Below are 22,609 nucleotides of genomic sequence, written 5' to 3' on the forward strand. Positions count from 1 at the left end.
AATCGGCAAGGAACCAACGGGGAGATGAAAAATGTTCTTAACGGAACATGTGATCGTGATCTGGAATGCACTGGCCTGAAAGGCTGGTGGAAGCAGATTGATTAACTTCTCAGAAGAAATTGGATAATTACTTAGGAGAAATTTGCAGGACTAAGGGGAAAGAGCATAGGGGTGGGATTAATTAGATAGCAGAGTCAGCACAGGCACAATAGGCTGAATGGCCTCCTGAGAGTACTGCTGTCATCCCCTGTTTGTACCCCCAATGTCATAGAATAGTATGGCACAGAAGGAGGTCATTCTGCCCATTGAGTTTACATCAACTCTTTCAAAGCGCAATTCAGCTGGTCCCACTCCCCAATCCTTCCCATATTCCTGAAATTTTTTTCTTAAGTAGCTATCAAAAGGAAATTGGAAGGCTACAATCAAATCTATCCACCCTATCAAGCAGTGCATTCCAAATCCTAACCACTCATTACACTTCTTTAAAAAAAATTCCTCATGTTGCCTCAATTCTTTGACAATCAACTTAATTATGTGCCCTCTGTTTTTGACCTTTTGGAAGCAATATCTCTTTACACCATTTAAGCCCTTCATGATTTTCAGCATCTCCATCAAATCTCCTCTTAACCTTCTCTAATAATAATCCCAGCTTCTCGAATCTTCTACATGGCTGTATTCCTTCAGCTCTGAAACCATTCTGGTAAATTTCTTTTGTACCTTTTGCAATGCCATCACGTTCTTCTCTAAGTGGGGTGTCCAGAATTGGAGGGAGGTCTTGTGGCGCAGACGTAACGTCCCTACCTCTGGGCCAGAAGCTCCAGGTTCATGTCCCACCCTTCAGGACATGGTGGCCACGGAAGGTGCTTTCGTAAGGTGGTCAAACAGGTTGATTGTCAGCCTGTAAATCCTTGCCTGGTGATAGGTGGAGATGTTTCTGGTCTGCCATACCGCAGAAGGCAATGGCAAACCACGACGGTACTTTGCCCAGCTTAATCACTGACCCAGTCCAAGGTTGCCAATGCCCTCTTAGGGCATGGTACCTGAAGGAAGAGGAGTGCTTGGCACGTCATAACATTCAAAGCTGTGGGCCAAGTGCTGGTAAATGGGATTAGGCAGGGAGGTCAGGTGTTTCCCACATGTCGGTGCAGACTCGACGGGCCGAAGAGCCTCTTCTGCACTCTGTGATTCTGTGGCCCAAAGCTGGATGTAATGCTCCAGCTGGCAGACAAACTTTCCAAAGTATCTGCTCCCAGGTTTCCTGTAACAGCCAGTTCTGATGTATAAAACTTCAAAGTAGAACAGCAGAGACCAGATGCAGCACAGACATCTCTGTAATCAAACACTGGAAGCTTCTGCTAAGCCACACCAGTGAGAACCAGGGCTGTAATCTCTGGAATTTAGAAGGTTATGGGGTGATTTAATTGGAAGCATAGTCAAAAATTTAGAGTCAGATCTTTCAGGGGTTAAGTTAGAAAATTAGGTTCACTCGACTGATATCTGGGATGAAGGGGGTTATCCTATGAGGAGAGGTTGGACAGTTTGGGCCTGTATCCGATGGAGTTTAGAAGAATGAGAAGTGATTTTATTGCAACACATAAGATCCTGAGGGGGCTTGACAGGGTGGATGCTGCAAGGATGTTTCTCCTTTTGGGAGAGACTAGAACTGGGGACACCATTTTAAAAATAGGGGGCTCCCATTTAAGATAAGACGAGAATTTTTTTCCTCAGGGTTGTGAGTCTTTGCAACTCTCCAGAGAGTGGTAGAGGAAGGGTTATTGAATATTTTTAAGGCGGAAATTCTTGACTAACAAAGGAGTCAAAGGCTATCGAGGGTAGATGGGAATGTGGTGTTGAGGCCACTCATCATTGAATGGTGGAGCAGGCTCGAGGGGCCGAATGGCCTGCTCCTGCTAATTCCTATTTTCTACACACAAAAGGTGGTAGAGGTTCGGAACTCTTCTGCAGTGAATAGCAGAGCAAGCTCAGGGGTCTAACTGGCCTATGCCTGTGCCTCTGTTCCTGGAGATGTCAGGATTTAGTCTCTGTTCAGTTAATTGATTAGAATAGATTACTAACCTGACTGGGAGTGATGATGTTTTCACTGTTAATTTTATCCTTGTGTTCCCGCCCCTACCCCAGGGAGGTGCTAATGTAGAAAAAGGTACATTTCTACAGTGTCTGATCCCCCTTGAGTACCTCTCCCAATTGGCATTCTTCACTCCTGATCCTGAATAGTGTGCACATCATTAGACTTACTTAACCTTGGAGGAATTTACAGCCACAGTAAATTCTGAAGTCTAAATACCTGCACCTTCCAACTGGTCGGGGACATTGAGGACCTGTAGCAGAAACCAAGATCATATCGATAGGAGAGAAACTTAGCAAATTTGCTAACTGCTTTTCATAATTAATATCACCAGTGGATCTGCATTGATCTTAGGCCAGACCACCAAAGGCCCAATGGCACTAGTTAGGCAGTCAACAAGAGAATACCTATGTTACACTGGCAGAAGTGTCAAGCCCCATTTCCCCTCCCTTGCTCTGTGACAGACAAGCAAAACATTTAACCTAATTATTTCTACAACCTGTCACTAAATATTTAAGTGGAGTAAATGATCAAAAGGCTGTACCAGCAATATGTGAAGCGGATTTTCACGTGGAGCTGAATGAACCGCAGGGAGTGAGTGAGAGCAAACCAAGAGAAACCTGTCACTGCCTTACTTCAACTGTTTTATTGGTGTAAGTGGCTCTGAACTGGATCAAAGGCACCCGTGTGGTGCTGACTTATGCATCAACCAGGTCACCTAGGAGCGGTTTGGCATGCTAAACAATTGGCAAGATCCCCTTAAAAATGCAGCACCATGTTGCCATTTCTTCCAAGTATGGAGCCTGTGCACAGGTTAAGGTAAATTCAATTCTAAATGTAAAGCTCCCTGGAAGGGAGCCAGTTAAATCGGTGGTTTGTCAGCTCTACTTGAGCACATGATCAAGGCTGGCTAGCATTCCAGTGCAGTACTGGGTGAGTGCTTTACTATCAGAGTTGCCATCTTTCAGATGTGACATCAAACAGTCTACACACACAGATGGGCATAAAAGATCCCATGCCACTATTTTGATGAATAGCAGGGGAGTTGTCCCAGGTGTCCTGGTCAATATTTACCTGTCAACAATATGATTCAAACAGATGACCTGGTCACCATCTCATTTACTGTTTGCCAGAGCTTTTGCAAACAAAATGATTAACACATTTCCTACATTACAACAATTAGAAACTATTGTACTTTTATGAAGCACTTTGGGATGTCCTGAGTTCTTGAAAGGTGCTAGTTAATCAAAGCTCTTTTACGAAGTCAGTGCTCTTGGAAGCGGCTAACTTTTGTCTTGTTCCTGAGACAAAGGTTGGAGAAGAATCACAGCCCCGCACAATCCTGACTCCACACCCCCGTCAGGGACCACGTAGACAGTTCCGTCATACTCTCGCTTTGGGCTGAACTCTGTCAGCTGCATGTTACTCTTATGTACTTGCTCGTACTGCCACAACTGGTACTTCAGACTCTTCCCTTGCTTGGCAAGCAGGTGTGTCTCGACAACACAGTCCTCAGGATAGCCGGCTCCAGGCACATTCGCACGCCGATGGAAAAGCCCAGGGATATCAGGATCTTCTTCGTAGAAATCTTCTGGCAGACCACACTTCAGTCCCAGCAGCACTCCTGCACAGCAATCAGAAGCAATATATAAGCTGCTAAACAGCCAGCAAGCACTGAATTAACCTATTCACATAAACATCTTGAGTGTGTCTATTCTCAATAAGTGCCAAAGCTACTTTTACAATAACCTTTTCTGAAAGCAAGCTGTAAACTCACCAAACAACAATTAAATGGATTAACCTTGGGGGCCTATTTAGATCATCTTTACACAGGGATAGTAACTGAACATTGATCTTAAAGCAACAGGCTGGGTTTGCCAAGAAAATTGCAACAGGGTATGGTAAGGGGAGATTCTTGACTAACAAGGGAGTCAAAGGTTATCAGGGATAGGTGGAGCGTGGAGTTGAGGCCACATCCAGTTCAGTCATGATCTTATTAAATGGGGGAGCAGGCTTGAAGGGGCCAAGTAGCCTACTCCTCCTAATTTGTATCTAATGTAGCGGTTATGTTATTAGAACTAATTAATCTTACCATGGCAGTTTAGGAATTTGAAATATATTTATGAAAAAAGATCTGGAATTAAAACCCCAACTGGTTCATTAATTCCTTCCTTAATCTGCAGTCTTAATCAGTCTGACCAATGGTTGACTCCAATCTCAGGACATTAACAATCTTTCAGTCACACAGATGTTTTAAATTACTACTATAGAATGTTTTACTCCAAAAAGCCACTTGGTGAAGATAGTACTGAAGCCAATCTATACTTAGTCTTCTATAATATAAAGTAAAAACAGAAAATGCTGGAAAAACTCAGCAGGTCTGACAGCATCGATGGAGAAACAGTTAAAGTTTCGAGTCTGTATGACTCTTCTTTAGAGCTGAAGTCTTATGTTTACTTTCGAAGCGAATCATCATAAGCATACGTCTCCGAACTCAACACTACCAGTTTCAATAAGTGTCTCTAATGTGTTCAAGTGAATTAAAGCTCTCCATCTACATATGATTAAACACAATCTATGATTAACACAGAGGAACATGGGATGAGCAATAAGTGCTGGCTTTGCCAATGATGCCCACATCCTGAGAATTATTCGTTTTATAATTGCTTCAGTGGATCTGCTAAAGATATTAAATGTTTTGAGACACATCCCTCACAATTCAACATATGAAACTTCTACTTCAGCTGTGGCTCAGTTCAAACTGCACTCCCGAGACAAGTAGAGTGCTGCACGGTCGTCTTTCAGATGAGACGTAAAACAGGTCCTCTCAGGTGGGTATTGAAGATCCTGTGATACAATTGGAGGAAGAGCAACGGGAGTTCTCCCTGGTGTCCTGGTCAATATTTATCCCTTAACCAACAGCATCACAGCGTATGATCTGGTCATTTATCTGATTACTGTTTCGGAATGGGGGAACAGAGGAGTAGGCCATTCTGCCCATCAAGCCTGCTCCACCATTCAATTAGATCATGAAGCCTTTGGTTTCACGGTTTATGGAACTACTGTGTATGCATATTGGCTGCTGCAAACACCAATATTATAATAATGGCTGGTAATATTAGCAGGTTGTGGAGAGAGAAACAGCTTTACTGTTTTAGATGGTTTTGGCAGTACAGTTCTGGGACCTGAAACATTAACTCTTTTGCTCTCCACAGAAGCTGCCTGACCTGCTGGATATTTCCACCGTTTTCTGTTTTTTAAGTTGAGATTTTTAGCATCTGGGATGGTTTTGCTGTTCTTATAATAACAACTAACTTTTTTAGCTGTGAAAACCTTTCTGTACGTGCAAAATCTTTAAACAATGACACCTGACATTTACAAAGCATGTTAACGAAGGGAGGGCATCCCAAAATGGCTGACTGAAGAACAATCGTAAAATGGAGGCCGAACCAAAGGATAAAATAGGGAAGGGGAGACGTGAACAAAAGCTTAACTAATGAGGTGAGTTTTAAGGTCGGTCTTGAGGGAGGTGCAGAGGCACAAGCATTTAGCGAGGGAATTCCAGAGTGTCGGATCCAGAAACTGAACTGGACCAGCCATATAAATACTGTGGCTACAAGAGCAGGTCAGAAGCTAGGAATCGTGTGATGAGTAACTCACCTCCTGTCTCCCCAAAGCCTGTCCACCATCTAGAAGGCATAAGTCAGAAGTGTGATGGAATACTCTCCACTTGCCTGGATGAGTGCAGCTCCCACAACACTCAAGAAGCTCGACACCGTCCAGGACAAAGCAGCCCCGCTTGATTGGCATCACATCCACAAACATTCACTCCCTCCACCACCGACACACAGTGGCAGCAGTGAGTACCATCTATAAGATGCACTTCAGGAATGCACCAAGGCTCCTTTGACAGCACCTTCTAAACCCACGACCATTACCATCTAGAAGGACAGGGGCAGCAGACGCATGGGAACACCACCACCTGGAAGTTCCTCTCCAAGCCCCACACCATCCTGACTTGGAAATATATCGCTGTTCCTTGACTGACGCTGGGTCAAAGTCCTGGTAGTCCCTAACAGCACTGTGGGTGTACCTACACCACATGGGCTGCAGCGATTCAAGAAGGCAGCTCACCCCCACCTTCTCAAGGGCAATTAGGGATGGGCAATAAATGCTGGCCCAGCCAGCAAAGTCCACACCCTGTAAATTTTTTTTTTTCAATTTTAAAAAATGGTGGGGAAAAGGTGGTGTTAGAATTCGGGGTTAATTAACCCTTTCAGCCCTTTTCTCAAGTTCCAAAATGATTTAAAGTGATAATCCTTATTGGTGACAGTGGTTATATTTGATTTAGTATAAGTAAGACCTGACACATGCTAATGTCTGAACAGTAATATAAAGGTGCAACAGCATAACTATTACATTCTAGGTAGAAGCACAACCTTCACAGAAATACTCCCTGATCATGCTCCAGGCACTGTTGCATCAATCAATGCAACATGTAGAACCTGCACAAATCTCTGTGCTTGGTGAATGTGTGCCCACCTAAACCAGGCCTAGCATAGCTACCCATGCTCTGTCCCCTGTCAGCTATCCAATGACAAGCTATGTAAAAAAACATGGTGGCCTTGCCACCCAGGTGTCTTGTCTAGGATTCATGGCACTATTGTTTTCCAGGTAGGAAGTCAAGTTGTGAGGTGGACACAGAGAGAGTCAAGGTATGTGGATAGATTAAAGTGAGTGGGCAAACATTTGGCAGATGGGACTGTATGAGGAAATATGAGGTTGTCCACTTCAGTGCGAAGAATAAAAAAGCAGAATATTATTTAAATGGAGTGAGACAACAGAATATTGAGGTACAGAGGGATCTCGCTGTCCTTATAGATGAATTACAAAACGTTGGCATGCAGGTACAGAAAGTAATTGGGATGGCAAATGGAATGTTGGCCTTTACTGCAAAGGGGCTGGAGTATAAAAGTAACGTGGCCCTGTTAGGTTAGAAAGATAGCAAGTGAGGCCATGAAGGGATTCAGACATAGGAAGAAAGTCAGTCTCTTCTTAATGGTTTTTACTGAACTTCAACCTCTGGAAGACACAGAAATGAGATCTTGTGTCCTTAAACGCTGCATAATGTATGAACATGACTTCGCAGGAGGGTAATACATGGTGTGACTGACCATGTAACATAGTGTGTCGTGACTTAGCGTGAGTGAGTTCAATGGACAGCCATTGACACGGTCTTTATATAAAGGAAAGCTAAGTGATGGCAGGGCGGGGTTGCACACTGTATAATTGTCTGTAATATGAGTGGGGGTGGGGTACCAATACGCTGACAGTGACACAGCCTCTGTGGGCAAAGATCCACTTAGTATTCAGCTCCCACCTGAAACAACTGCCCAGTGAGCTCTGTGTCCTTTCCGCAAGCAGGGCTCGTGGTTGAAATCTTCATCGTACCTTCCTGTAGTTAAGGAAATGCCCCAGTTTATCGTGTGCCCCAATTTACCAGGCGTTTGCAATGTGCTCCCTCTCACCAAGGCCGGCCACAGCACATCAAGTGCTGCCTCAGGTAATTCAGCACAGATCAGTGATTTAACCTTGAGCTGTGCAGCCTGTTTGACTCAGTGGGCTGCGCTTTTCAGTGGAGCTGGCTTTCCCATTAAACCATCAGGGGAGCTGGCAGATGTGGGACTGAATCATACAGATCAGGATGGTCCTGGGTTCTAGCTCAAGTACTATTAGGGATTTTTACAGTTGGCCTGCTTTATGAAGTGGGGATATCCACCAGAATCCTGATCTACTGCCCAGTGAGTGAACTCTAGGCTAGAAAACGGTAAATTACCTAGGGTTCCTGCCTCTGATCACTATCCAATGATCCTTGGATGAGAGAGGGTATATCAGCCAGAGTTCTGGACCCTGATCACTACCCAGTGACCCCCTGGGTAAGAGAAAGGGCAAATCATCCAGGGTTCCAGATCCTGTTCACTGCCCAATTTAGAAAGTGCGCAGCTATGGGTAATGGGTAAGGCCAAGATCACACTCACTCACAATGGAGGAGACTACATGTACAATGGCCACTGTGTGGGGGTATGGGAGAACAGCCAGCCTCTGGAACTGTACCCAGCCCCTCGTCTTCCTTGGAAGTGGAGGCCAATTCTGGAAACCTGAGCTTGCATCCAACAACAATCACTGATCTGCAGCCTGAAGCTATATAGGAAGTGGCTATCTTGAATGTCGACATGACTAATTGTTGTAAGGATACGGTATTAACACAGGATAACCAGCGAGGAGGTGGTGCAATATTCTGACTTTGTTCCTTCCCATTAAGCCTCCATTGAGGAGTTCACCGTGACATTGAAAAACTTCCTCAGCCAGTTTCACCATATTTGCACCTGGGATCAGCAGAAAAAAGAACTTGTATTTATTTATTACACAACCTCAGGAACATTGCAAAATGATTTATAGCTCAAATTAAATATTCTTGAAGTAGTCACTATTGTAAAATAGGAAACCCAGCAACCAATTTGAACGCAGCAAGGCCCACAAACAGCAATATGATAACGCCCAGATCATCTGCTTTTGTGAAATTGGTTGACCAGGTGAGCACTGGCCAGGATGCTAGGTAGAACTCCCGGACTCTTCATCGAGTAATGCCATGGGATCTTTTACGTCCACCTGAGAGAGCAGTCAGGTCATTGGTTTGAAGCCTCGAAGGAAAGACTACCTCAGACAGTGCAGCACTCCCTCAGTACTGCACTGAAGTGTCAGCCTAGATTCTGCGCTCAAGTCTCTGGTGCAGGACTTGAACCCCCGACCTTCTGACTCAAGTGTAAGTGTTACCCACTGAGTTACAAGCTGACACAGAAGGTAAGATGGGAACAAGCAATAGAGAAAAGAACATGGAGCAACAGGAGCTGCAGAGTCAGGAGATATCCTGCAGTTGTGTGTTGGAAGGTACCTGAGAACATTTCTCCTTGAACAGTGTAGCCTCTGGCCTTTGCACATCCAACAATCTCCTCCAGATCCCTCACTTCACACGTGTTCAGCAAATGTCCAGCCATCCATAGAGCGACCAGGCCACACCTGAAGGACAAGAAAACACAACAAAATAGCAGAAAGTGCCCTTGGAAGGAAGGGTGCAGTGGGGCCCAGTGCAGATGGGAGTGGGGTCCACAGACAGGCTGCAGTCCGGGTGGGTAATGGAGCCGTTATTCCATCAGAGAGATGCCGCGTGTTGAAATTTCACCAACAAGGAGTGAGTGGGAAATCTGGATTACATTTGGATTACATTTAGAAAGAAAGGTTTGTCTTTATGTCGCAGTTCAAAGCACTCTGTGTGAAATGAATTATTCTGAAGGCAGCCAATATTGTTAAGTCGCTGAGGGCAATGACAATTTTGTGCACAGTGCAATCCATCTACAGAAATGGAGTGAATGGGCAGTCTATCTGCTTTGGGAATTGGCGGAAGGCTGAATAGCTGCCAGGACACTGGTGAAAGACCCCTCGCTCAGCAGATCAGGCAGCATCTGCGGAGAGAGAAAAAGAGCTAACTTTATCAGGACGAAGACCCGTGTTCAGAAATGTTAACTCTGTTTCGCCACAGATGCTGCCAGACCTGCTGCATATTTACAGTGTTTTCTGTTTTTGACAATTTACACTGATGTAGAAAAATCAGAATTGGATACTCACTGTGGACCATCCTGGATGAGCGAGGGGACATATTTATTAATAAGGAGCCAATTCAGTTCTTTACTGAAACTGCAAAAAAAAATTCAAAAAAAAAATCTCAGTCATTGGAGAAAAAAAACTATCACTTTATAGCAGGCTAAGTTCTGATGTTAATCCGCAATAGCACACAGGGTAGACTGCTAACCCTGCAATCACACACAAGGATGCACTATTTTACTTGTAATAGCACAGTTACCAGGCAAATATGCTGTTAACCTGTAAAAGCATACAGGGATACACTGTGAACCCAAGAACGCATGGCAGGGTGCTGTTATTTTTTAAAATTCTTTCATGAGATGTGGGCATCGCTGGCAAGGCCAGCATTTGTTGCCCATCCCTAATTGCCCTTGAACTGAGTGGCTTGCTCGGTCATTTCAGAGGGGGCAGTTAAGAGACAACCATACTGATGTGGGTCTGGAGTCTGAGTAAAGATGGCAGATTTCTTTCCCTAAAGTCCATAAGTCAACCAGATGGGTTTTTTACAACAACCAATGATGGTTGTCACTGTCGCCATGACTGAGACTGAATTTAAATTCCACCAGCTGCTGTGGTGGGATTTGAACCCATGTCCCCAGGACATTAGCCTGGGTCTCTGGAATTACTAGCCCAGTGACATTACCACTACACCCTTAAACCTGTACCAACACACATGGGGAGAGCTTTGAGTCTCTGATAACACACACCTGGGTCACTGAGCTGTGGAGAAGGGGAGGCTGAAAGCAGCATGCACGGGGAGGGAAATAGGAACAGGAGTGGATATTTAGCATTTCCACCACTCAAGGCTGATATGCAACCTAACTCCATAAACCCTGCTTTCCCCCGTATCCCTCAATAGCTTTGGGATATGGGGCAAAGGGGAGTAAATGGAGTTAGGTCTCGGATCAGTCCATGAATGTTGGGGTTAATGAAACGTGGGTTACACTGAGCTGTGTCCCACTGGTCAGTGTCAGGGTCTCACCCTGCGATCGCTCTGCGCCGGAAACCTGACCGAGGGAAGCAGTGAGGAACCAGCAGCCGTGATAAACATGGCTCGCGCTGTCTTGGATTGTGTACCTGTCAGGTCTGTTCTGGAGCAGCATCTTCACCTCCTCCCGGTCTCCAATCACTGGCAACCGCTGACCAGCAAGAAGCTGGTACAGTTTCTTTTTCGATGGTACAGAAGTCGGGGCCAGAAAGGGCGGAGGTGGGGGCAGAGGAGGAGGAGGAGGAGGAGGCATTCGCGACCATTCTGAACCGTCAGACTTGTCCTCGCTGGGATTTCCCCCCAACTCCTGTGCCATTCCGATGTGTAGGAGGTTGCTCATGCCGGGAGCTGGCCTCCGTCAATCCTCCATTCAAAACCTTTGGGCCTCGGTCTGATAAATTTGACCACCTCTCGATTGCAACTCTTTTCGCTGGTGAGTTCCCTCAATGATCAGGACATCGAGGGTCAGAGACACTGAGTTATGACACTTGCAGGCGGGAAAAAAAAAGAGTAAATCAGTCTCGCTTATAACTCCAAAAACTTGTCCTGCATCTTTTACGAGGAAGTTATGGTAGATTGAGGAGGTGGAGCGGGAGGCGAGTGTCTTTTTTCTCTTTATTGGCTGGCACGGACATGATGGGCTGAATGGCCTCTTTCCGCACTGTAACTTTTCTATGGTTCTATAAGGATTAGACGAGATATGAGAAGAGCTGAAACACTTGTACATGTAAAGGGTGGTAGAAGTTTGGAACTCTCTCCTGCAAACGGCAACCGATGTCAAATTAACTGTTAATTTTAAAGCAGGACCAATAGATTTTGGTTAACCAGAGGTGTGAAGGGATATGGGGCAAAGGTTGGTATGTTGAGTTAGGTCGCAAATCAGCTATGAGAGGCTGAATGGCCTCCTCCTATTCCTTTGTGTTGATGGGAAGGCTGGGGTGAGGGGTGGAGATGGGGGGGTGGCGGAGAAAGGGGTAGTTGGGGGTGTGGTTGGAGAAGGGTTTGGGGACGGGGTTGGGGTGGGGATGGGTGTGGAAAGGAGTGAGCTGGATAGGGGTGGGGAAAAGGCTTGGTTGGGGTTGGATGGGGTAAGCTGGAGATAGCTTGGGGTTTGGTGGAGAGGGTTGGGGGGATAGATTTGAGGGTAGATGGGGAGGGGAATTGAAGGGAAGGAGTGGGTCGGGGGAGGGGTGGAAATTGGGTGGGAGTGGATGAAGGGGGAAGGGAGAGTGATGATGTGGTTATGAGTGGATGGGGAAAGGTGGGAGAGGAGGGGTAGGGATAGGGTAGGTTGGGGATAGATGGGGAAAGGGGTGGGGATTGGGTGGGTTGGAGTGGGGGAGGGGGATGGTGTGGAAAGAGGTTTGGGTGTTGAGGAGGGGAATGGGGTGGGGTTAGGTTGAGTGTGGGATAGAGTAGTTGAGGGGTGGATTGGGGGAGGGTTTAGGTTGGGGAATTTAGTAGGGGAGGGTAATGAGGATGAAGGAGGGGGTGGGGTGATTGGGGAAGGGTTTGGGTTGGGGAATGGAGTGAGGGAGGGATGAGGATGAAGGAAGGGGGTTAGGGTTGGGCTTGAGGTCATGGGGTCACTGGATAAAAGCAAAATACTGCGGATGTTGGAAATCGGAAACAAAAACAGAAAATGCTGGAAAAACCCAGCAGGTCTGACAGCATCTGTGGAGAGAGAAACAGAGCTAATGATTCAATTCCATATGACTCTTCTTCAGAGCTAAAGTGAAGTCGAAATGTGACGAAATTTATACAGTTTAAAGGGGGATGGAGCAGGTGAAGCTGGATAGAAGGCCAGCAATGGGGGGTGGGGGGAGGGGGGGGTCTAAGGACAGATTGACAAAGATGACATGGGCAAAAAGACGAAGGGAGTGTTAATGATAGTGGTAAGGGCTAAAGAAGGTGCTGATAGTGGCGTAAAGGTAAGAAAGCAGAATGTGTTGATAGCAGAACAAGGGTCAGTACTCTGTGAAAGAACAACATAGAAAAAGTGACAGATGGGCCTTGTGGGTGTGGGGAAAAGGGTAGAAAATGCAAAAAAGGATAAAAAAAGATAAAATAATGAATAAAAACAAAAATAAATAAAAATAAGTGGATAAAAAATAAAAAAAGAATTTTGAAAAAAGAGGATTAAAAAAAGGGTGAAAATAGAGGAGAGAGTTCATGGTCCGAAGTTGTTGAACTCAATATTCAGCCCGGAAGGCTGTAAAGTGCCTAGTCGGAAGATGAGGTGCTGTTCCTCCAGTTTGCGTTGAGCTTCACTGGAACAATGTAGCAGGCCAAGGACAGACATGTGGGCATGAGAGCAGGGTGGAGTGTTGAAATGGCAAGCGACAGGGAGGTCTGGGTAATGCTTGCGGACAGACCGAAGGTGTTCCACACAGCGGTCACCCAGTCTGCGTTTGGGCTCCTGATGTAGAGGAGTGTGAGGTGATGCATTTTGGTAGGAAGAACATGGACAGACAATATGAAATAAGTGGTGAAATTTTGAAGGGGATACAAAAGCAGAAAGACTTGGGTATATATGTGCGTAGATCATTAAAGGTGGCAGGACAGGTGGAGAGAGCCGTTAATAATTCATATGGTATCCTGGGCTTCATTAATAGGGGCACAGAGTACAAGAGCAGGGAGGTTATGCTGAATTTATATAAGACACTCATTAGATCTCAGCTGGAATATTGTGTACAGTTCTAGGCACCAGACTACAGGAAGAATGTGAACATATTGGAGAGAGTGCAGAACAGGTTTACAAGAATGGTTCCAGGGGTGAGAAACATCAGCTATGAGGATAGATTAGATAGGCTGGGACTGATCTGCTTGGAGAGAAGAAGGCTGAGAGGAAATTTGATAGAGATGCTCAAAATCATGAGGGGGCTAGACAGAGTGAAGCTGTTCCCGCTTGTAAAAAGGACCAAGAACGAGAGGGCACAGATTTAAAGCGGTTTGCAAGAGAAGCGAGTGCGACGTGAGAAAAAGCTTTTCCCACACAACGCGTGAACATTTAAGAAGCATTTAGATGAGCCCTTGAAGCGCCATAGCGTGTGGGGCTACGGGCCAAGCGCTGGAAAATAGGATTGGAATAGATAGGCCACGATGGGCTGAACGGCCTGTTACTGTGCTGGCGTGACTGGGTGAGGGGCAAAGCCGCGATGGGCCGAAGGGCCTGTTACCGTGCTGGCATGAATGGGTGAGGGGCAAAGCCGCGATGGGCCAAAGGGCCTGTTACCGGGCTGGCGTGACCGGGTGAGGGGCGAGGCCACGATGGGCCGAAGGGCCTGTTACTGTGCTGGGTGAGGAGCTGCCTGGAAAGGCGGTGGAGAGGGGTCCAGTCGCGAGGGCATCGGGAGATTATCTGAATAGAAACAACGGGCAAGGGGTAGAGGGAAAGGGCAGGGCCATGGCACTAGGGTCATGATGGTCATTCAGAGGGACGGGGCGGACACGACGGGCTGAATGGCCGTAAAAATCCGGCTGGGACATTCGGCGGCCGGAGCTCACCTGTGATTGGCCCGGAGGGTGCGCCCCCACGTTGGCGGGGGTTCCCAATCCGCCAATCAGCTCGGCTCCTTCGATTGGCCTCATCCAATCAGCCCAGACCCCTTGAAGCTGGGGTTGGGGGGGGGGGGGGGGGCGGGAATGAGACGGTTTAAAAACCGGAGCGCGCGAGCGGCCGGTGTTTATCCGCCGGAGGGAGACGGGCGGGGATTCGGGACAGATTCAGCCGGTGGGTGAGGGGCGGGGTCGGTCCGCCGGCCGGTCTCGTCCTTCCCCGTCAACCGGCGGTCTTGAGCCCGCCTCGCTGATTGACAGGACTCCCCAGCCAATCGGAAAGCCGGCTGTGGGCGGAGCTGACCAATCAAGGTGGGGAGGGGAGGCGGGGCATGAGGAGAGGAGGGGGCGGGATTTCCGGTCAGGCTTCGAGCCGAGCGGGCGGTTTTTGGCGGTTGGAATCCGGGACACAATCCGCGTCCATCGGTCAGTCCCCCGGTGCCATCGGCGGCCGAGACCCCGCGGGGCCGCCTTAACCCGACCCCCCGTGTGTGGCGGCCGGTACCGTGCCCCCCCGATCCTTCCCGGAAAGCGCCGAGCTTACCGACTTTACACGGAGCAGGCTTCTGGCGGCTGGATGGGGATGGGGGGGCAGGGGTTAAAGGTCCCCGCCGCCGGGCGGAAGCTTCCGGTTCACGGCCGGGGGTTTTGGGGGGGCGAGAATTGGGCACTGTCTGACCTGTTTTTGGATGGGCGGGTGGAATTGGGATCTGATGTGTTTGTGGGGGGGGGGGTGTGATTAGAGACTGATCCGTCTGTGGGGGAAGATTGGGGACTGACCTGTCTCGAGGGGGGTGTAAGTTGGGGGGGAGGGGGAGGTGTAAGTTGGGGGGGAGGGGGAGATGTAAGTTGGGGGGGTTGTATTTTGGGGGCGGTGGTTAATCTGGGTATTTGAGTTTGGGGTGGGGGGTAGTGTAATCTGGGTATTTGAGCCCAGTGTGGTTCGGAGGGGGGTGGTATCTGGGTATTTGAGTTCATGGTTTGGGGGGGTTGGTATCTGGGTATTTGAGTTCATGGTTTGGGGGGGTTATCTGGGTATTTGAGTTTGGGGGCAGGTGTGTTATCTGGGTATTTGAGTTCAGGGTTTGGGGGGGGTATCTGGGTATTTGAGTTCAGGGTTGGGGTGGGGGGTATCTGAGCCCAGTGTGGTTTGTGGTCTCCTTCCCTGAAGAACTTGGTGAGCTAGTTGAATTTTGCTGATGAACTTCTGGTCACTTCTTCCCTTGGCCTCAACCAAAAACCTTTTCCGATTTATTGAATTTCAGAACTTGCCGCAGTTGGGTTTGAACTCATGACTTTGAAGTTGAGTTCAATACTGTGTGTTTGGTCGTACTGGAGTTAGAAAGCTTTGGGTTTTTTTTTTTTTGCTGAGACTGACTTTCATTTGTACTTTTCTCTCTCCCCATTTTGATTTTCAGTTACGCCAGTGGAGAGCAATGTCTGTTCAAGAGACCCGGCCGAATCATACCATCTACATCAACAATCTGAATGAGAAGATCAAAAAAGATGGTAAATGCTGGGGCAGTAGTGTGTCGTGATAACAGGTTGGTCAGGAGAGCATTTGAAAATGGGGGCTACAGAGGTTAACAGCTCAAACAGGCCATTTGGCTCAACTGGTCTCAGCTCCTCATGAGCTTCCTCCAGCTTTTCACCTAATTCCGACCTTGAGGTGCCCCCCCCCCCCCCCCCCCCCCCCCCCCCACACACACACACACACACACACACACACACACACACACACACACACACACACACACACACACACACACCATCCTGACTTGGAACTCCCTCCCTAACAGCACTGTGGGTGTACCTACACCACATGGGCTGCAACAGTTTTAGGTGGCTCACCACCACCGTCTCAAGGGTAATTAGCGATGGGCAATAAATGCTGACTTAGCTAGTAACGCTCGCATCCCATGAAAGAATAAAAAAATCTATTTCCTTCCCCCCCCTCGTACTTCCCTAGCATTGCTTCGAGGTCGTTTTCCTCTGATTCACTGGTAGCAAATTCCACATTCTCGTCATTCGCAGCATAAACAAGTTCTCCGGATTTCCAGGTTGGGTTTATTAGTTACTATCATATATTTATCAACCCTTACTTTGGAGTCTCCAACAATTGGAAACAGTGTCTGTCTGCTTGATTGAACTCCTTTATAATGTTCAAAGCAATAATTTTACAGGTCACCCCCTCAGCCTTCTCTCTTGTAGAGAAAAGAGCCCCAGCCTGTTCAATCTTTCCTGGTAACTACTGAGTCCTGATATCATTCTAGTAACTCTTTTTTGCATCTTCTCTAGTGCTTCTATATCGTTTTTGTGATAGAGAGGTTGTGGGTCATGTACAGTACGGCATGACACGAGAAAATATATTTGCCATCAACTGGATTTACTGGGCAGTCATAAACTTAAATTGTGGCTTTCACCAGTGAATGAAAACTGACCATGATATTAAAGTCTGGCTGTATTTGCAGCTATAGGTGGAGTTGAAACAATTTGATTGGGTTGTGTGTGTCTGTTTTTTTCCCTCTACAGAGTTGAAGAAGTCGCTCTATGCCATCTTTTCCCAGTTTGGCCAGATTCTGGACATCCTCGTCTCCAGGAACCTGAAGATGCGAGGACAAGCCTTTGTGATTTTCAAAGAAGTCAGCAGTGCTACTAATGCCCTGAGATCGATGCAGGGCTTTCCCTTCTACGACAAGCCGATGGTGAGCACTGTAGAGTTTCGATCTGTCGTGGGGCATATACTACAACGTGGCTCTGGTACATTTCAGTTGATTTCAATGCCCCAGTGATGTGGTTGGGCTGCGATTGATCGGATTTTACAGCACAAATGCGCTGTTCAGCCCGATGGGTCCGTGCTGCGTTTGTTCCATGAGAACCTCACCCTCCCCTCCCCACAAAATCCCTACTTCATCTAACCCCCCTCAATACATCCTGTTCCTTTCTCTCTCTTGCTTATCTAGCTTCCCCTTAAACGCAGCTGTACTATTAGCTTCAGTTGCTCTGTGCAGTAGAAATTTTTTATACGAGCAGGGGAAGTTGGGGGAAATTTAATCGCAGTCTCAACTTTGGTCTGAAGTTCTCATCCCAGCTGTCAGTCAGAATGGGAATGCCTGCTGAGCAAGTGCTGGGTTCCCATTTCCTCACTGGTGTAAATTGTAATCTTGCTGAAAAGAGACATGTTTCTGAAGCTTCCTGTCTTGCTCTCATCAGGACAAACACAAGAATGCCAAATTTCAAATGATCGCAACAATTTATACTACAGGAGGAAAGGTTGCTGATTGCTTTCTTCATGGCATTGCCTCAGCCAATCAGCACCCTTTCCTCCTGTGGTACAACTTGTTGTGATCATTTGAAATTTGGCATTCTTGTATTTGTCCAGACTAGAGCAAGTTGAAAAACAACATGTCTCTTTTTAGCATTATTCAAGTTCTGTACTACCAAGAAATTGTGATCTGTAGAGGATTTTCTTGGCTGCAGAGCAACTTAAAGTGCCTGACCTCTGTGGGTATGAGACCCATTGAGTGTAATCTTACTGGATCTTTGAACAAAACCTGAAAACTGTTTCATGGGGTGGCCTTTGTAGATATGGCCTGTGGTGTTTCAGTGGTTTAATGCCTCTTTCCCCTTGCCCACAGCGGATTCAGTACGCAAAGACTGATTCTGATATTATCGCTAAGATGAAGGGCACCTACGTGGAACGTGACCGAAAAAAGGAGAAGAGGAAGGTGAAGGCTCCAGAGCCTTCTGGCACCAAGAAGGGTTCAGCACCCCCAACAGCCAATGCTGTACCCCCTCCTGTCTCAGTAAGTGTGACGGTCTCTGATCTGGTTGTGCAGGAAACAGTGTTTGCATGTAAGTAAGCAACTGACTGGAAATGAAGTAACCTCCCCTTGTTCAGGGAAGGGGGTAGGTGCATGTGTTGGATGAGGTCTGTGGTCTTTGCCTCACTGACGTGGCAACTCCTGTAAGCACAACTCCATGGAGATATCGGCTATCTACAATCCAGCAGCTCGGATTCCACCAATAAGCTCTCTTCCCGTGCGTTCCTGTCCGGTGACACTAACGTGGGGGTCTTGATTACTGTTGCTCTCAACCAGCTAACTGAATGAGGGCTTCCTGATCAGTTGGCATGGTCCTTACTGGTTCATGTATGCACTTTTTCCAAATGAATTTGTTGTGCTTTTGGCCTGAAGTAAAGGCAATGTTTGATATGACCTAAAAACCCCTACTGGATTTGGCTTTTTGTATCTTTCCATCACAAGAACACTGTTAGCAGTCCCTGTTAAATGAGTCTATCCTGCTGGTGAGTATTCTCTGGTTCTCCTGCTGGGTTTCTAGGGGTTGGTTTTCCCATCTCTGGAAGGCAAGCCAGGTCAAAGGGCAATTGAAAAGTTAGTTTCACTTGGCCCTGCCACTCCTTTTACTTATGGCCATCCACACCCCCCTCCCTCCCTTACACACCCTGCTCTTTGACCTCCCTACTCCTGGAAAACCCACCTTTCACCCCACTGTTGATCTCGCCACTTGCGTCCAGTGTCTTGGGCGTTTATATATTAAAGGTGGCTGTTCAGTGGCTGTCGCTGAACAGCTTGCTGCCGAGCGATTGGATTTGTTTTGAGGGGAAAAGCAGCAGTGCCCTCTGCATGGGGTCAGGATGGGGCGGAAATGAGAGAGCAGTGATGGCACTGCCATTGGAACAGTCTCAGCGGCCCGGGCATAAAATGGTTACCGTTGGTTCTTGGCTTTTGTGTAGACTTGTTCCATGCGCCATTGTCTGTTTCTTCACCGTTTTGTTTGTTCCAGGGTATGCCCATGATGAGCCAGGCCCCACGGATGATGCAAATGCCAGGACAGCCTCACTACATGCCCCCACCAGGGATGATGCCACCACCTGGGATGGCACCTGGCCAGATGCCGCCAGGCTCCATTCCTCCTGGCCAGATGATGGCTGGACAGATGCCGCCCCCTGCTCAGACGGTAAGTGTTCTGCTGGTGCAGGGAGCGATGGAACCGTCGCTGTACCCTCCCCCATAGAAATTGTAGTCAATTGTGTGAAAGCTTGGCGGCTTCCTTATGAGCACTTGGAGAAAAGTCCTCCGTACGGTGGGTGCCCTTGCTGCCCAGGAGAGGGTCCTCCAGTAAATCTGCACAAATCTCCCTTTCTTATCAGCAAGGCAATGCTTTAGATCATCCTGCGGCTGGGGTTTAATCCTGCTGCTGACATCACAGCCATCCAGCACATGTCAGGTGCTCTGCCTGAGCTGGATTACTGAGCAGTGTTGGAATGCAGCTTTTGGAGCAGAGAGATTAGTGTCAGACTCGGTCATCGTACTGGGGATGTGATCAGGGTTCCAAGGGGCCATGGATGGCGTGTGTGTGTGCGCATGGCCGGAGGGGGTGGTCTGTGTTTGGTGAGGAGGCGTTGTGATGGTTTTATGCTGCATTGAGGAAGGGGAGGTTGGTGATATGATTTTATGCTGCATTGTTTTAACTGGTGTCTTTGTAATTTCCAGGTGCCTGAGAATCCACCCAATCACATCCTTTTCTTAACCAACCTGCCTGAGGAGACCAACGAGCTGATGCTGTCCATGCTTTTCAATCAGTGAGTATGGCCAGCAGGGAAGCAGGACTTTCACCTTGAGTGGAGTGGGGGGTGGGTTTACTGTGTAAATATTCCTGCGGTTTCTGATGGGGGGGGTGGGGGGTAAATATTCCAGATCCTCTGTTTGCTCAGACTGTATCGCTTGGGTGGGGACCATTCTCTGGAGCTCTTGTTCAGTGAGTAATGTTGCTTGGGGTGAGGGCAGGCTGCAGAGCTTTCCCACTCCCACTGGCTGGGAGAGGTGACGTGTCCTTGGCGGTGTGTATTCCATTATAACCAGCTCCCCCACTGTAACCTTTCTGGCTCCCAGGAATGGCCTCGTGCTATCCAAAAGGGGAAGTGAGGTAAAACTTTCAAACAAGCTCTGAGGGAGGGACTGACGGTGGGGAAGTGGGGTGAAAAACCCAGAAAATAGCCCTTATCCAGAGGCTGCTGGTGGTGTCTCATATATAGTATGTGCCCCTTGTGTGACTTGCACTCACTCCTCATGGGACAGTAAGGTGTGTATCCTGCTTGCTAGATTGGGTTCTCTCTCTCTCGCGCTCTTTCCCTCCTTCCTCATGCTGGTCTCTCTGCGTTTCCGCAGGTTCCCTGGATTTAAGGAAGTTCGTCTGGTACCTGGCCGCCATGACATTGCCTTTGTGGAGTTTGACAATGAAGTCCAAGCTGGGGCAGCACGTGATGCCCTCCAAGGGTTTAAGATCACGCAGTCGAACGCAATGAAAATCTCCTTTGCAAAGAAATGAGGGGTCGGGAGGATCGCACTGGTTAATTCCGGCTTTGTTTTCAAAAGCTGCTGTTTTTATTTTTTAAATTGTGCAGTAACTGGTCTGTATTAGATTTAAAAGTTCTGATGCTTCAGGTAAGTGTTGAATGAGGAGGCTCCTCAGCTTCGCCCTGCCCATCGGATGATTGTTCACACCCGGGTGAGCCCTTCAGCGATGCTGCTAAGGCGAGCTTCCTGTGGTCTGAAGGCTGTTCGGATTGCGGTGTGGGTGTTTCACCATTGCCTTGCCCTACTCCACCCTGGGTCCATCAAATTAAATAATTCCCCCTCCCTTTTCTTTTTGAGTGATATCCAGGAGCAGCCAAATCCTGACTGAAGAAATTGGATGGACTTTAAATCTCCACTTATGGTATTATTTTAGATTTGGTTGCCCCTATTTGGCTATATTTTTGAGTGAATGTGTCTGACTGGCTGAGGCAAGCAACAGTTTGGCTTAATCACACCATAAGAAAGCTGTTCACCCAGAGTCTCAGTGACATTGCACCTGGAGCTTTCAAACTTACTGAATGAACCGATGAATAAAAAGATTTTTTTTTTATAACCACCCTGTTGAATGTGTTTTATTTAACACTGAGTTCGCTTAACTTACAGGCGAATGGAGCTTGGCTGCTTGGCCTTCACAACACAGGATATGTGAGTGAGATACACAGAACAGGCTTTTCAGCCCAATTGGTCCATGCTCCACACAAGCTGCCTTCCAGCCCTCTTCAACATAATCTCCTTTCTCACTTTTGTTACTTAACTTTCCCTTAAAGACACCTGTTCTTTGCCTCACTCCTCTGTGAAATTCTGCATTCTAACTGCTCTCCTAGGTGAAGGTGCTCCTGATTCCCTATTGGATTTATTGGTGACTGATTTGATTGTCCTCCCCCTTCCACACCCTCCCGCCTACAAGTGGCAACTTTTTTCCTAGAGGAAAAAAACTCCCAGTAGCTGACACAATCCAACCCATGGGTTTCCGGTGGGAGTGCTTTTACTTGCTGTGTACTGTACAGATACAGGAGTTGACAGAGTGGAGATTCATACTGCTTTGGCAGAATATTGGGACTGAGGGAAACTACCAGAAATTCACATTGGTCTGCTGGGTTCTTGAACAGTTGTCATGAAAATCTAATTTTCATAATATTATTGTAAAGGTAGGTTAATAGTGGGGTTTGGATTAGTTGTTCTGTGTAGATGTGGGGGTGGGGGGGGGGGAAATTAATTTGTTTGGAGACAGCTGGTCTGGAGCCTTTGAGATATCAAAGGAGCTAGGTTTGAAATGCTAAATACATAAACATGGCTGCAGTTTTAAAATGAGGTGAAGAAAATATGCATTTTTAGATTCAGTAGTTTGAATTTCAGAGATGGTAAGACGTTACACCTAGCTAAGAGAAGCTAAGCCAAACAAGTGTTTATTTTTCCCAAAGGTTACTGATAATATAAGTCTTGCATGGTACTCATCATAAGAAAAGTAAAGTCACAAAAGCATATGGGAACAATGGAGTTTGCATTAAAAGTAACGTATAAAGGAAATGAGGTTATGGGTAAGGGAGAAGGTGTTCTAAGGTCTAACATGTGAAAAGCTTCCAGGCTCTGTCTTAAGTTGCTATCTACAGGAACCGAAGCTAAGAAAACTCATTTTGAATATCACTGTCCAGGGTACTGTGTGCTTTGCCTGGGTCTGTTGAAATCCATTTTGTTTTACTGTCCTCTTAATGGAGGTGTAACTGGGAGCCAGATTAATTTGGTTTTAGGAGTTATAGTAGTAATTTGTAGACCTATGTATGTGCTTAAAATCTCTTTAATGAATTGAATGTTGAGTTTATTTTCTTTTTAAAATATCTAAGTCTCAGTGGAGTTACTACTGAATTCATGGCACACATCTCGAAATAAAATACAAATTGC

The 22,609-nt window shown here is 47.1% G+C and overlaps 2 protein-coding genes across 6 annotated transcripts; one reads left to right on the forward strand and one right to left on the reverse strand.

The window, feature by feature from the left end:
* Positions 1-3,185: 3,185 nt before the first annotated feature.
* Positions 3,186-14,934, reverse strand: c34h19orf54 (chromosome 34 C19orf54 homolog). 3 transcript variants are annotated; one of them, XM_041179460.1, is made up of 7 exons: positions 14,875-14,934; positions 10,862-11,259; positions 9,770-9,838; positions 9,039-9,163; positions 8,343-8,472; positions 7,467-7,537; positions 3,186-3,710 (listed from the first exon to the last, which is right to left on the reverse strand). In XM_041179460.1, exons 2-7 carry the CDS (start codon positions 11,110-11,112, stop codon positions 3,370-3,372), a joined length of 987 nt encoding a protein of 328 aa, XP_041035394.1. In that variant the 5' UTR covers positions 11,113-11,259; positions 14,875-14,934; the 3' UTR covers positions 3,186-3,369. The 3 variants fall into 3 exon arrangements, with proteins under 3 accessions (XP_041035394.1, XP_041035395.1, XP_041035396.1); XM_041179461.1 differs by lacking the exon at positions 14,875-14,934 and adding an exon at positions 14,280-14,372; XM_041179462.1 differs by lacking the exons at positions 7,467-7,537; positions 8,343-8,472.
* Positions 14,515-21,263, forward strand: snrpa (small nuclear ribonucleoprotein polypeptide A). 3 transcript variants are annotated; one of them, XM_041179464.1, is made up of 7 exons: positions 14,515-14,642; positions 15,749-15,839; positions 16,863-17,035; positions 17,969-18,136; positions 19,137-19,310; positions 19,847-19,935; positions 20,522-21,263. In XM_041179464.1, the coding sequence occupies exons 2-7, from the start codon at positions 15,767-15,769 to the stop codon at positions 20,679-20,681; spliced, it is 837 nt and encodes a 278-aa protein (XP_041035398.1). In that variant the 5' UTR covers positions 14,515-14,642; positions 15,749-15,766; the 3' UTR covers positions 20,682-21,263. The 3 variants fall into 3 exon arrangements, with proteins under 3 accessions (XP_041035398.1, XP_041035397.1, XP_041035400.1); XM_041179463.1 differs by lacking the exon at positions 14,515-14,642 and adding an exon at positions 14,676-14,756; XM_041179466.1 differs by lacking the exon at positions 14,515-14,642 and having other exon boundaries at positions 15,747-15,874.
* Positions 21,264-22,609: the final 1,346 nt, after the last annotated feature.

This window comes from Carcharodon carcharias, chromosome 34, assembly GCF_017639515.1.
Source record: "Carcharodon carcharias isolate sCarCar2 chromosome 34, sCarCar2.pri, whole genome shotgun sequence".
Lineage (NCBI taxonomy): Eukaryota > Metazoa > Chordata > Chondrichthyes > Lamniformes > Lamnidae > Carcharodon > Carcharodon carcharias.

Coding starts and splice junctions, on each gene's coding strand:
- snrpa (XM_041179464.1), top strand. CDS start 15,767: ATGTCTGTTCAAGAGACCCGGCCGAATCATACCATCTACATCAACAAT. Junction 17,036..17,968: donor CCTTCTACGACAAGCCGATG/GTGAGCACTGTA, acceptor CCTTGCCCACAG/CGGATTCAGTACGCAAAGAC. Junction 18,137..19,136: donor CTGTACCCCCTCCTGTCTCA/GTAAGTGTGACG, acceptor TGTTTGTTCCAG/GGTATGCCCATGATGAGCCA.
- c34h19orf54 (XM_041179460.1), bottom strand. CDS start 11,112: ATGAGCAACCTCCTACACATCGGAATGGCACAGGAGTTGGGGGGAAAT. Junction 8,473..9,038: donor TCAAGGAGAAATGTTCTCAG/GTACCTTCCAAC, acceptor TGCTGATCCCAG/GTGCAAATATGGTGAAACTG. Junction 3,711..7,466: donor TCACTGGGCAGTTGTTTCAG/GTGGGAGCTGAA, acceptor ATTGCTGTGCAG/GAGTGCTGCTGGGACTGAAG.